Source organism: Panicum virgatum, chromosome 9K, assembly GCF_016808335.1.
Source record: "Panicum virgatum strain AP13 chromosome 9K, P.virgatum_v5, whole genome shotgun sequence".
In the NCBI taxonomy this organism is placed as follows: Eukaryota; Viridiplantae; Streptophyta; class Magnoliopsida; order Poales; family Poaceae; genus Panicum; species Panicum virgatum.
Genome location: NC_053144.1, coordinates 64,247,551 through 64,260,182, shown reverse-complemented (window position 1 = coordinate 64,260,182; position 12,632 = coordinate 64,247,551). Strand labels below are relative to the sequence as shown.

General features: G+C 55.1%; 1 protein-coding gene and 1 non-coding gene across 2 annotated transcripts; one reads left to right on the top strand and one right to left on the bottom strand.

Annotated features, from left to right (window-relative positions):
* Positions 1-2,316: 2,316 nt before the first annotated feature.
* Positions 2,317-2,389, top strand: TRNAF-GAA. Its single transcript has one exon. It is a non-coding gene; the product is annotated as a tRNA-Phe (tRNA).
* A 7,381-nt stretch (positions 2,390-9,770) lies between these two features.
* LOC120646982 (transcription repressor OFP7-like) lies at positions 9,771-10,987 on the bottom strand. The gene has a single exon (XM_039923556.1). It carries the CDS (start codon positions 10,899-10,901, stop codon positions 10,032-10,034), a length of 870 nt encoding a protein of 289 aa, XP_039779490.1. The 5' UTR covers positions 10,902-10,987; the 3' UTR covers positions 9,771-10,031.
* Between the last annotated feature and the right edge of the window lie 1,645 nt (positions 10,988-12,632).

Genomic DNA, 12,632 nt, shown 5'->3' with positions numbered 1-12,632 from the left:
TATAATGACGGATACAAACGGTGAATGCCATGGGAGATGACCGGAAGCGAGTAGGGAAATCCATGTACACCGGCATTAGAGAAGAGGGAGCTTACATGTTAGGCAGCCAAAGGAATCGAGCCAAAGCGAAGTATTGTCACTATTGGTAGGATAGTACAATAGTACTTTTGTCACCAACTAGAACTAATATTCTGGCCGTGTTTAGTTGGCGCTCCTGTAAACGCAAAATTTTTTTCGAGAGAATCTTGCCAATTTGAAGTATTAAATGAAGTCTATTTACAAATTTTTTTACACAGATGAGTTGTAAATCGCGAGACGAATCTAATGATGCTAATTAATTCATGATTAATCAATAATTAGCGGATGGTTACTGTAGCATCATTGTTGCAAATCGTAGATTAAGTAGGCTCATTAGATTCGTCTCGCGATTTACAACTCAACCATACAAAAAGTTTTGTAAATAGACTTCATTTAATACTTCAAATTAACAAGATATCTGTTCACTTTAATGTGTTTACGGTTTTTTGTGTTTACGGTGTGGGAACTAAACAGAGCCTCTATTATCAGCTCCAAGAGACCAAGAACACTCCAACGGCTGTCAATCTTGTCCTTAAGCGCGCCCTGCGGCGTGTGACGGGGACCGGGGGGTTCCATCAGCGTGCAGTGACCGTCGTCCCGGATTTCAGCGCGCGCTTTGGCCCGCTCCACCTCCGATCCACGCCCCGCCGCGCAGGCGCCGCCACGCGACGGGAGCGGGCGCGAAGTGTTCAGACCTCATCAGACTCGGCGGCGCCGCGCATCGTAACGTGGTCAGGCGCGTGGGTCACCATGCCGGGGCGTGCCCGTTCCAGACGTGCTCACAGGGAGAGCGGTCAGTGGCCGGGAGTCAGATTTTGTGGCCAGGCGCTGAATCCAGGACAGGGGGCACTCCCCACGCGCCCTTGTTTGGAGTTTTGGACACGGCGCGACAAGGATTGGCCAGGGTCCGGCGACTCGCGTGCCGCTGCACTGGTTGCTTGGTAGCCCCAGCGTCCAGGCCAGGCCCCTACACGACGGTCCCCGTCGCGTGTGGAGACGAACGAGCTCCCGGTTCAGTTCAGAGTTTCAGATCCGAGCTCCCGGTTTCCCGCTCCTAAGTCGGGGACACGGAGGACGGAGCGCGCGTAATCCGGCCGCGCTGACGGGAGGCTGCTGGAGTGTTGGGCGCTGGCGCACGCGCGCGCACGGCACGGCGCGGACAACCTCGCAGGCGCAGCTCCTCGACTCCGTCTGCGGCCGGGGCAGGCACCCTGCGGCGGTCACCGGAACGCGCGACGTCCCGGCGCGTCGCGGGCGCGTGCGCGCCCGGCGCACGGGGCGCTGGCAGAGCGCTCACATGCAGCCTGTGACGTACTAGTACTGGGACTGGGACTGGTCCGGTCAAACGCGTCAGCTCGAACGAAGTGAATGCCGTGGTGCCGTGCCCCACGGCGCGGCTGGCCCTGGTGGCCCCTGCCTGCGCGCGACGTCAAGTCGTCAAGTGGGAAGGGATCGATCGCGTCGAGCGAACGAGCAGGGGAACAGTGCGTGAGAGAGCCAGTGAATGCTGGAATCATGCAGCCGGCGGGGGCCCCACCCCGAGCCATGCCCACGTGCCGAAGTTATTGCCGTTCGTGCCCGTCTGCGGCCGGCGGCCGGCCGTACGTGCGCGTTGGTTGGACGTGCAGATGTTGCGTCTACACGGTGGCCGTGGGAGCATCGCATTCGCATGGACCTTGACGGACGGATACGTGCGGCGCTGCCGGCCGGCTACTGTGGCCTGGTCTTCCGTTCGGCGGGGGCGCTCCGGCGGCGTGCCGGATCAGGGCCGGCAACAGTGACCCGGCGATGGTGCAGCTTCCTGCACTATTTCGGTCGCGTGCTCATCGTGGAAACGGCAGCGTCCTACGGGGTATCCGATCGGACTGGAAGTTCCCCGCAGCGTAAGAATTTCGCCAGAAACGACTTCGGGTGAAAACGAGACGTTCCAGTGCGTGCCCAAGCGCAAGTGCGTCAACATAGCCACATAGGCTAGGCGTTGGCGGTACGACAGCAAACACGCTCGATATATAGATGTATTCTTTGCATATCTGCACCACCGGGCATCAGCATCAATCATCTGCGGTCCCTTCTGCTCGTGGTCTTTGGAGGAACGTAGTCTACTACTAGTACTAGACTACTAGTTGATGGCTTGGGACTTGCAGCTACAAACCTGACCTCCAGGTGCGTTGACCTCGCAGATGCTAGAAGGGCTTGCTCAATTATCAGATATAAATACTATAACCAATGGCTTATTCAGCGGGGATAGCTCAGTTGGGAGAGCGTCAGACTGAAGATCTGAAGGTCCCGTGTTCGATCCACGCTCACCGCACGTTTTTCCCATTCTCCATTTTTCTTTGCTGAGCGCGATTTCATTTTGCTTGGGCCGGCCCATGAGCGGAGCGAGCTGCAACCCATCCCATTGTGGGCTTTCTCCCCCCTGATAATAAATAAACAAGATCCAACGAAAACTGACGAGCAGCAGCAAGTTTTGCCATGAGTAGTTGGGCCAAAACACCAAACTGCCGACGAGGAAACGGCGGCAAGCCGCGGCACCAGACGCGTCCCGTCGCGCCCGAGTTTTTAACTGCCGCCAATGGGGCTTCATCACGCCCAAGCACAAACGACCCACCACCGGCGATCAATCGGTGAACCGCGCGCGACGGCTACGCTGAGGCAGAGCGGAACAGAGATGGACGTAGTCGGCCGCCGGCGGTACGTCGAAGCGGTCCCACGAGGCCTTCTCGTGGCGCTGGTCCCGGCTGCAGCGGCCGCGGCCATGGCGAATGGCCGCCGGGGAGTGCTCGTGCCCGTCCTTGCCCGCCCCCGGCGCCGCCGTCTCCCGGAGCGCGTCGGGGCTGTGGCTGCGTTGTTGCAACTTGCGAGGCTCGTTTGCGCTTGCATCTGGGCACTGGTGGTTGTATTCGTGACTTGAGTTCACGGTGAGCGTGTCTGAATCTCTTGCCATTCTTAGTCTGTAGTTAAAGGGAGAACATGCCCTCCCTCGCTCTGACCTCTAGAACTCTGTAGTCATGTTGATTGTGGAGTGGACATGCGTAGTAGTATTCGTGACAGCGAGGTGTAAGATGCCGAGTCTTGTACTCTTGTACGTGTCCCTCTTCTTTTGAAGAGATCTGTCCGTGGGATCGCAGTGTTATTGACAGATGTTGTTAACTCGATCAACAAAGCGAATTTCTTAGAATTGTGTTGATTTGAAATCTCGCGGGCCTCACCCTCACCCACCCTGCAATGCAAAGTGTGTGGGTTTAAATGGGCTTAATGAATTGGGTTTTGATATGAAGTGTATTTGAGTGGATTGAAATGTGTTATATTACTTAATGGGGTAGGGTGGAGCAGATTCTATATAAATGCGGGTTGGGTTGGGTTGGGTTGGGTTGAAATGGATTTTTTTATAGAGCCGGACCCTGAAATTAAAACCACGCGTTCACACTATAAAATTTTATCGAAATTGACCGAAATTTGTTGGAGATGACTCAGTATGACTGGCAGCTACTTTGTGCAAAGCAGTATCGCTAGACCTATGTCGTGGGTTTTTGGGGGTACCCACAGCCGGGTGGCGGAACGCACCCGCTTTTTCCCCGAGGGGGAGTACTCGGGGAAGTGCTAAGCTATTAGGCCGATCTAGCTTCGGGGCAAGAACGCAAAAACACACGGATTTTGAGTGGTTCGGGCCGCCGGAGCGTAATACCCTACATCCACTGTGTGGTGTATTGCACTAGGAATGAATGAGTCTATCCTCTGCCCCCCCCAAGTCTCTCTTGGCCCTGGCTTTCTCTAACGGGCGTCTCCCTTTTATAGAGCAAGGAAGACGCGTACACAGGCGTCGGACCCCGACAAGTGGGCCCAACAAGGATGTATATTTTACTAGACAGTAGTGGTACTACAGTGATGGAGAATCTCTTGCCGGATACACTTAACCGTCCTGTAGACTCTCTGACCGAGGGGGGGTCTTCTCCTGTCTCATTGGCGAGGCGCCCGTTGAGGCAGTGTAGGTTGCGGCGTAGACTGTTGGGTCTACCGTATAGGCGTTATGATACTCCGTCGTCGAGTTGTCGTGTCTAACTGGTGTAGCAGACTGACGTGCGTGGCGTGAGTGGCGCCAGCGGCTGTACAGTGTACCTTGGTAACGCACGGTCAACAGTACAGCCTGGCGAAAGTCTCCTCGGGCTCCGCTGTGGCAGAGCGCACTTAACGCCTCCCGCATTGAATGCGGTAGGTGGCCAAGTTTTCCTGGGGAAGCTTGACAGCCGCGCGCGTATCTGCGTCTGCGGACACGCGGCGGCTCCGGACCCCCCAGGCGGGGTGTCTGTTTCCTCTCTGCCGAGGGGTCCGGATAGTATATGGGGGTCCGGGACCCCGTGGGAGGTCCGGGGCCCCCGGCTGTTTTGTCTGAGTGCTCCCTTCTCCGGGACACGTGGTGACACCGGACCCGACCCCGAGCGGGATGCGGGTCCGAGACCAATGGTCCGGTGAGATGGAGTCGGACCCCAGGGGTCCGGTTGCTCAGCTCCCCTGGGCATAGTAACGGATAACTACGAGTCTTGACACAGCAAGAGGGGGTACCCTAGTCCAGAGGTACCGACAATGGCCCCCCGGGCCCACCTTGGGAGAGGTACGAACCCGCAGGTGGCGCCATTATTGTGACGCAATGCTGATTGCGTTGGCGTGCTCATGTTGAGAGCGAGTGCTCCGGACCCCTTCAAGGCTGTAGCACTTGTTGCCAGGTTCAGGTACTAGAGCGCTCTCCGCAGGGCGGCGAAGGTGCAGGCTTAGGGTACGGAACCGAGCTAAGCGGCTGCTCGGACCTTGAACTGCCCAGGGAGCCAGCACTACTTCCCCGGACCCGGCTCCAGGCGACCGTGGCGAGTGGTCTCCGCCGGAGCGGGCCACTGGAGTGGACTTGGAGCGACCGTGGCGAGCGGTCTCCGCGCGGAGCGGGCCACCGGAGTGGACTTGGAGCGACAGTGGCGAGCGGTCTCCGCCGGAGCGGGCCACCGGAGTGGATTTGGAGCGACCGTGGCGCGCGGTCTCCGCCGAAGCGGGCCACCGGAGTGGACTTGGAGCGACCGTGGCGAGCGGTCTCCGCCGGAGCGGGCCACTGGAGTGGACTTGGAGCGACCATGGCGCGCGGTCTCTGCCGGAGCGGGCCACCGGAGTGGACTTGGAGCGACCGTGGCGAGCGGTCTCCGCCAGAGCGGGCCACCGGAGAGGACTTGGATCGTTGCTGACCATCCCCTGAATTACGTCACCGGGCCTTGCAGCAAGGTGTAGGAAACCAAGCCTTATACTAGAAAGGAGCCCGGGACCTCTAGGGACAGCAGACTCGGATACTAGGGGACTCGTAACAGGGCAGTGAAGTACGTAGGCTTAGGGTACATTACCAGGCTAAGCTACGCAGAACTTCTCTACCCCAGGATACGGGCACCACTTCTCCTGAGCAGGTGCCTAGGGATCCGAACTGCCTTCCAGCTATAAGGGGTGTCCCAACAAGACCACAAGCTAGCAACTCAATTTGGATTGTTAGCAACCAAAGAAAAAACTCCGTGTGGGAGAAAGAAACATGCAGGTTGAACAAACAAATGCTATTAGGTTAAAGTAAAAAAAAGGACTGAGAAAGCAAATCTCCTCTATTGCTCGACTCGTGGTGTACATAAGAGGTCGGGATTACGAGGGCGGACCTCTACCGCTCTGGACCACTTGCTGGTGTCGCCTGTTTGTGTGATGAAGCCAGAGATCGGGTTTACAAGGACGGACCTTTACCGCTCTGGACCACACGTAGGCACCAAATCATTACAAAGGAGAAACACACTCTATCCTATTTAGTGATAACCTACAGCCGTCGCCCCGTAAGGCGTGCACATTGCTGGCAGTAGTGGAGCTGCCATCTTGGGGGCTCTTCTGAGTCATTGGGGCGATGGCGTCCTGGACGTGCTTGTACAGCATCATCCAGCATCACCTCGGGAGCTTGCGGGGCTCCTCCCAACACAAGAATTGTCCTATGCTCAGATAGCATGGGAACAAATTATTTGGCTTTGAATGGGAGTGGCACTGCCGTTGCCAGTTGTTGCCGTCTGCCGTCAGAGGCCGGCCCGATGACCGCCCATCACGAGCTGGGTGCTCGTTTGAATGAGCACGGAGCGTGTAGAAGGGCGGTCGTTCGCCGGCTCGACCTTGGTGCTGGTGTTGGGCCCCCGTGCCTGGTGGCGGAGTCCTGTCTGCAGCAGCACCGAGAGAGACTCGGTCCCGGGGAGGGAGGAGTCGACGGTCAACTTCCCGCGGGCGACAGTTGTTGGCTCCAGACTTCGTGTTGAGAGAAAGCCTTGAGCCGACATCATGCTGTCTCATTGGCGAGGCGCCCGTTGAGGCAGTGTAGGTTGCGGCGTAGACTGTTGGGTCTACCGTGTAGGCGTTATGATACTCCGTCGCCGAGTTATCGTGTCTAATTGGTGTAGCAGACTGACGTGAGTGGCGCCAGCGGCTGTACAGTGTACCTTGGTAACGCGCGGTCAACAGTACAGCCTGACGAAAGTCTCCTCGGGCTCTGCTGTGGCAGAGCGCACTTAACGCCTCCCGCATTGAATGCGGTAGGTGGCCATGTCTTCCCGGGGAAGCTTGGCAGCCGCGCGCGTATCTGCGTCTGCGGACACGCGGCGGCTCCGGACCCCCCAGGCGGGTTGTCTGTTCCCTCCCTGCCGAGCGGTCCGTATAGTATATGGGGATCCGGGACCCCGTGGGAGGTCTGGGCCCCCCGGCTGTTTTGTATGAGTGCTCCCTTCTCCAGGACACGTGGTGACACCGGACCCGACCCCGAGCGGGATGCGGGTCCGAGACCATTGGTCAGGTGAGATGGAGTCGGACCCTAGGGGTCCGGTTGCTCAGCTCCCCTAGGCATAGTTACGGATAACTACGAGTCTTGACACAGCAAGAGGGGTACCCTAGTCCAGAGGTACCGACAATCTACATGTGGGCCCCATGTCAAGAGCCGGACCCTGGAATTAAAACATCGCGTTTACACTATAAAATTAAATCAAAATTGACCGAATTTTTTTGAGATGACTTAGTATAATTGGCAACTACTCTGTGCAAAACAGTGTGACAGGATCTATATTGTAATTTTTTTAGAAACGGGTTTTTATTGGGTTGTAACTATAGTTTGACTAATAGTTATTACATCATGAGTTCAAATATTTGGGTTGGATTGGTGTGTAGTAGTGGTGGTTTGGGGTGAAATGGGTTCATATAATTTCTCTTATAAGAATAGGGTGGTGTGGGTATAGTTTGGTTTCCAACCCCATATGTAGGGTGACGCGGGCCTGTTCTGGGTGCCTCTGCCACGGTCTTCTTCAGCCGCATCGCGCCACCCCCTGTTCCGGCCTACGGCTGCAAACCAAGCTGCAATTCCATCACATTTTGGCCATTTTTAGCACATCCTTTCCTGACCCGGCAAGGTCCTGGGCTCCTGACCTTCGTGCTGCTCCATGATAATTGATACTTCCACTTCGGAAGCGAGCTCCTTCGCCATGATGTTGCCGCCCCTCCTGAACGAGACCCTCAAAATCAGGAGGGCACTCCCACCGTCAAAGGCTTTCTGCGTGCTTATCGCTAATTATGGACGCACCCGCGGCCCTAGCGAGTAGTAGCGGCCACCATGGCACCATGTGGACTAATCCAACGCGTGGCTCGGGGGCCCTCCAGCTCCCAGCTTTTGCCAACATCTTCAGAGCGAGTCGAGCAATCAGCACGTCTGAGCGCAAAGGCGCCAAGGCGGGGCGGCGGTTCCCGGCCGCCTGCCGCTCCCGCCGGACAATTGGAACCGCGTCGGCAATGCCAGATTGCCAGTGTACCACTGTACTTACAAGAGGGGTAAAGGTGTCTGATTTGATAATTAACAGTAGCACAGCACTTCAGTCACATGTCAGTCGTCCTGCGATGGCAAGATATGCTTCATAAACAGTGTCGATTTCTCTCTTTTTTAAAAAAAAACAGTGTCGATTTCAGAACTCGGCGACATGTAAACATACCAAGAAGTGGCTAGCTCTACACTGCCTCTATCAAATTTCGCAAGGACACGCGTCAGATACCGGAGCAGCATGCACATCCCTGAATTAAGCATGCAGGATCAGGACCATGGCTGTGTTTAGTTCCAAAATTTCTCTCTCCAAATTTTACTATTCACTTATCACATCAAATCTTTTGTCTCATGCATGGAATATTAAATATAGTTAAATAAAAAAACTAATTGCATAGTTTTCATGTACACGACGAGACGAATCTTTTGAGTCTAGCTAGATCATGGTAGAACAACAATTGCCACAAACAAACGAAAAGTGCTACATTATGCTATAGTGTCCGATGTGATTCTTTTTACCACCATTTTACAGATCTAAACACAGCCCATGTAGAATTTATTCGCAAGCATAGAGCAAGCGTGGAGCAAAGTCAACTGCCGACACGACCAAATTCGAATTCGAACTGCAAACCAACATGGGCCTGCATTTGCAGTCGTTTATTTACTGCAACCAGCACCGTCAGGTGATCGGCGTGCAGCCATCTCACGAGGTACGTATCTTTCCGGTGAGGACAGACTAAATGCTGAGCCGTAGGTAATTCAGTACAACACGAACTGCTCCTTTTTGAAAGACTAACATTTCAAACTGAATAAACTAGTACTTCCCGATCACTTCACTAACCTAGCTAGGGTGGAGCTCTAGACTGCATGGCAAAATGAGATTGTAGGAAAAATCCAAGAGTTACATGCTGCCCCTCTAGCCCTGGTGCCTCTAGCTCGATCCATGGACCATGGTGCCTCTCTTTCTAGCCGCTGAAAGGAACCGAAGAAACCTGCTAAAAAGGTGTGCGAGAGCTGGAAGAGAATCCAAGCGCCTCTAGGTCAAGGCTGGCGTGAATAAAGACGCTTTGAGATCCTTCAAAATCCAATTTCACTCACAAGGAGGAGTACGTACGTACTAGTCTATCAGTAAATGTATGTCGCATCAAATCATATCACGTCACCTGTTTGCCTTCTTTCTGGACAGCCTTTTCCTTCAAGTGAATCATGCCCAGACGTGAATGGTTTCTCTCTAGTATTTCTTAAGAACGATTAAGCAATACAAATTTACGGAAAAGACATAACTTAGCATTCACTGAACCGGCCGAACAGATTATCTTTGTATTTTTGTTTGAATTCTTTGTTATTTCCCACCAAAATGGAGCTGACCGCGAGCGCCAAATGGAAGCCAGGGCTAGTGCGCGTCACATCCATGTTGGGTCGCGAGGGCCATGGCTGCCTGCGCGTCAGAAAATAGTGTTAGCAGCTGTGCAGATAAATAGACAAGGATGGAGCATTAAACGGAGTTGGAAAAAATAACTAATTATATAGTCTAACTAATTAGCACGAGATGAATTTTTAAATCTAAATAGTATATGATTAAACATTATTTGTCAAATAACAATGAAATATACTACCATTCCAAAATCCAAACTTTTCAGCAACTAAAAACACTCTGCTTTCTTCTTCACGGCGTGCACGAAATGGCAGGCAAGCAATGCCAATGCGAGACGCGTACGCCAAAGCTGCACGAAAATAGAATTCAGCGAACAAGTCTGAAGGAGCAGTTCGTCTGGCAGTTCACGTTCCACTACTACAACAACAAAAAAAAAACCATAAAGGAGAAAGGGCAGAGGGATTGGGATCGAGAAATAGTGCCATACACTCACTCTCCAGTCTCCAGGTTACATCACATCAGGTCAGGCGTCAGGGTCGCGACGCCAATTTCCACAGCTGAAAAAGAGCAGCAGCGCTAGCATGAAGGAGGCGGGAAACGAGCAGCCGAGCAGGAGCCGCGAGCCCAAGCAAGAAAACGTAATTTACAGACGCCTACATGTACAAATTAATCGCATTTTTACATGATATAATCCTACGGGTGCAACAAGCACGTCGGTCTTGTAGCTGTCTAGGGATGAGTCGCGGCGGTAGCCTCGAAGCTTGAAGCGTGGGAGGGCGGTGGGTTTGCGAAGATGGCCTCCCACACGTCGCCGAACGCCCCTACGATGTCCCGGCGGTGGCGCCGGTCGTTGAGCGCCAGGAAGCACCGCAGCAGGCGCTCCAGGCCGTCCGCGTCGTAGATGCCGCGCCCGACGACCATCTCCGCCATGGACCGCCGGAAATCGCCGCGCGGGTCGTCGGAGCGCTTCACCACCGCGAAGCCCCCGGCGAAAGCGGCCGCTGCCTCCTCCTTCCGCCCCGCCGTGGCGCAGGCGACGGCGCCGGCGCTGTTCCCGCTCGCCCCCGTCGACGAGGACTCGGTCGTCGTGGTCGACGCCACCTGCAGCGCCGATGACGACGGCTCCGCTTCGAACGGCCCGTCGTCGTCGCCGTCGCTGCTGAACCAGCCGCTGTCACCCGAAGACCAGCTCCCGGGGCCAGGCGCCCGGCGGTGGAGCACCCTGCGCCGCCGCCGGCGCGAGTGCCGCACCCGACGCCGCGCGTCGATCTTCACGCGGGGCGTGTCGTCGCCGTTGCCGTCGGAGGCGTACGCGTCCGCGGCCTCGACGACGTGCCAGCGGGAGCTCTTGAGCCAGCGGTACGCGGGCGTGCCAGGCGCCGGCGGGAGGTCGTCGGCGCCGTAGTCGACGGCGCAGCCCCCGGGGACGCAGGATGCCGGGGGCTGGGGACGGCGCCGCCGATGGCCGCGGCGCGGGAGGCACGCGCCGCCCGCGGGGGCCGGGACGACGGGCGGGCGCTCGCTGCGGAAGAGGGCTGTCGGGGTGACCGCGGCGGCGGCGGAGGGCGAGCGGCAGGAGTGGAAGAGGCGCTTGGCCATGGGCGGATGCGTTGCGGATCGGTGGCGGCGCGACGGGCTCGGCGTGCCGGTGGCGATGGCCAGTGCGGAGGCGTAAATGAGGTGGTGGTTGGGTTGGCGGGTTTATATTGGGATTGGGAAGCCTGCTGCCTTCGGGGTGTGGTGGGGCGTAGAGTGTGGTGTACTGGAGTACAACTGATCTGGGATGGCGACTGTAATTGTGGTCGGAGTGCTGCGAAGCGATCTGCGATTCCGCAGAAGGATCTTCCGTGTGTTTAATCGTCAGGATTCAGAGCCAGATGATGTTTCTTCAGTTAGTTAACATTAAGCGGAACGGATTTGTTCGTTGTGGCTCCGCATCAGTACAGCAGCATGAATACACACGGTTTTGTCGTATAAGAAAGCCGTGCTCTACTGTTTTGTTTGGTTCCTAACTCCGAAGCTGCCGTGGAGCCGAGCGCGGATGGTGCGAGACAGGCGGCGAACGGTTCCGCTGGCTCAGGTGAAGGGTGTGCTACCACCTGTTGGCAAGAGCTGTTCTTCAGGGAGCCTTGACTTCATCCGCGCAGCTCAAGTCCCGGCCATCCCCTGCGCTTGTAATCTGCCTAAAAATAGACCCTGTACACCACAAACACAATGGATACAATCATCGAGCCTTGTATATACTCTTGCACTACCCCCAAGCTAAGCTAAATTTTACCATCAAATTGGTGCCCAGATTGCCCGGAGCATTTCCGTTGGGCACAGCAACCTGTAACCGAGAAAACGAGTTTGCATCGATCTAGCTAGCCGTGGTCCTGGTGGCGCAGAGAATCCCGTAAACTGATGCTTCCATCGTTCCATGCTTCTTCTCCGATGGATTAGTTCCCGGCATGGCGGCATCCGAGGCTGGGGCCCTGGACGAGCTGACCGTGTTGGGTTGGGTACCCAATCTTGTGGCTGCTTCTGACGGTGCCACACCCGGGACTGACTGTAGCGTTGCGATCGGGCTCCATGACAGGCAATTCCCAAGCAACTGAACTCGTAGTAGAAATGCTGTGCTTTCGGGTAAGAATCTGCTAGTAGGTTTTCACGAGATTAAATTCGATGTTTCCGCCCTCTCTTTCTAAAGGATGCCTACTGCACAAGATACGTGGATGTCAGCATGAGCCCCCGTACAGAATCCGGCGCGTCCGTAACGGTTATCACTACTGCTTGGTGCTGCCTGCTGCGACCCGCGACCGTGCGTGGAATACGACTGACCAAGCCTAGACGTACTTGAACGAGGGGAAATCGCATCTGAATTCCGACTAGCAGCGACACTGCCTGCCGGCGAACTTCGCTGCGCTGCACCTTTCAGATCGCCGTCTACTACTTGCACCGGTTGTCTTCCAGCCCACGCAGAACATTTGATTAATGGAGACCATCGAGAACCTTTATTTTATAAAACAAGAACCCATTTGTCAGCTCTGCCTCACCAAACCAGAATTTCGGACACCGGCAGTGCCACCACACGACAATTCCCAGCAGGGCTGTGTTTAGATCCGTAAAATAGTAGTAAAAAGGGTCACATCGAATACTATACCGCACTGTAGCACTTTTTATTTGTTTGTGGTAATTGTTGTCCTACTATGACCTAACTAGACTCAAAAGATTCGTCTTGTCGTGTACATCAAAACTATGTAATTAGTTTTTTTATTTACCTATATTTAATGCTCCATGCATGAGACAAAAAAATTTGATATGATAGATGAATAGTAAAGTTTGGAGAGA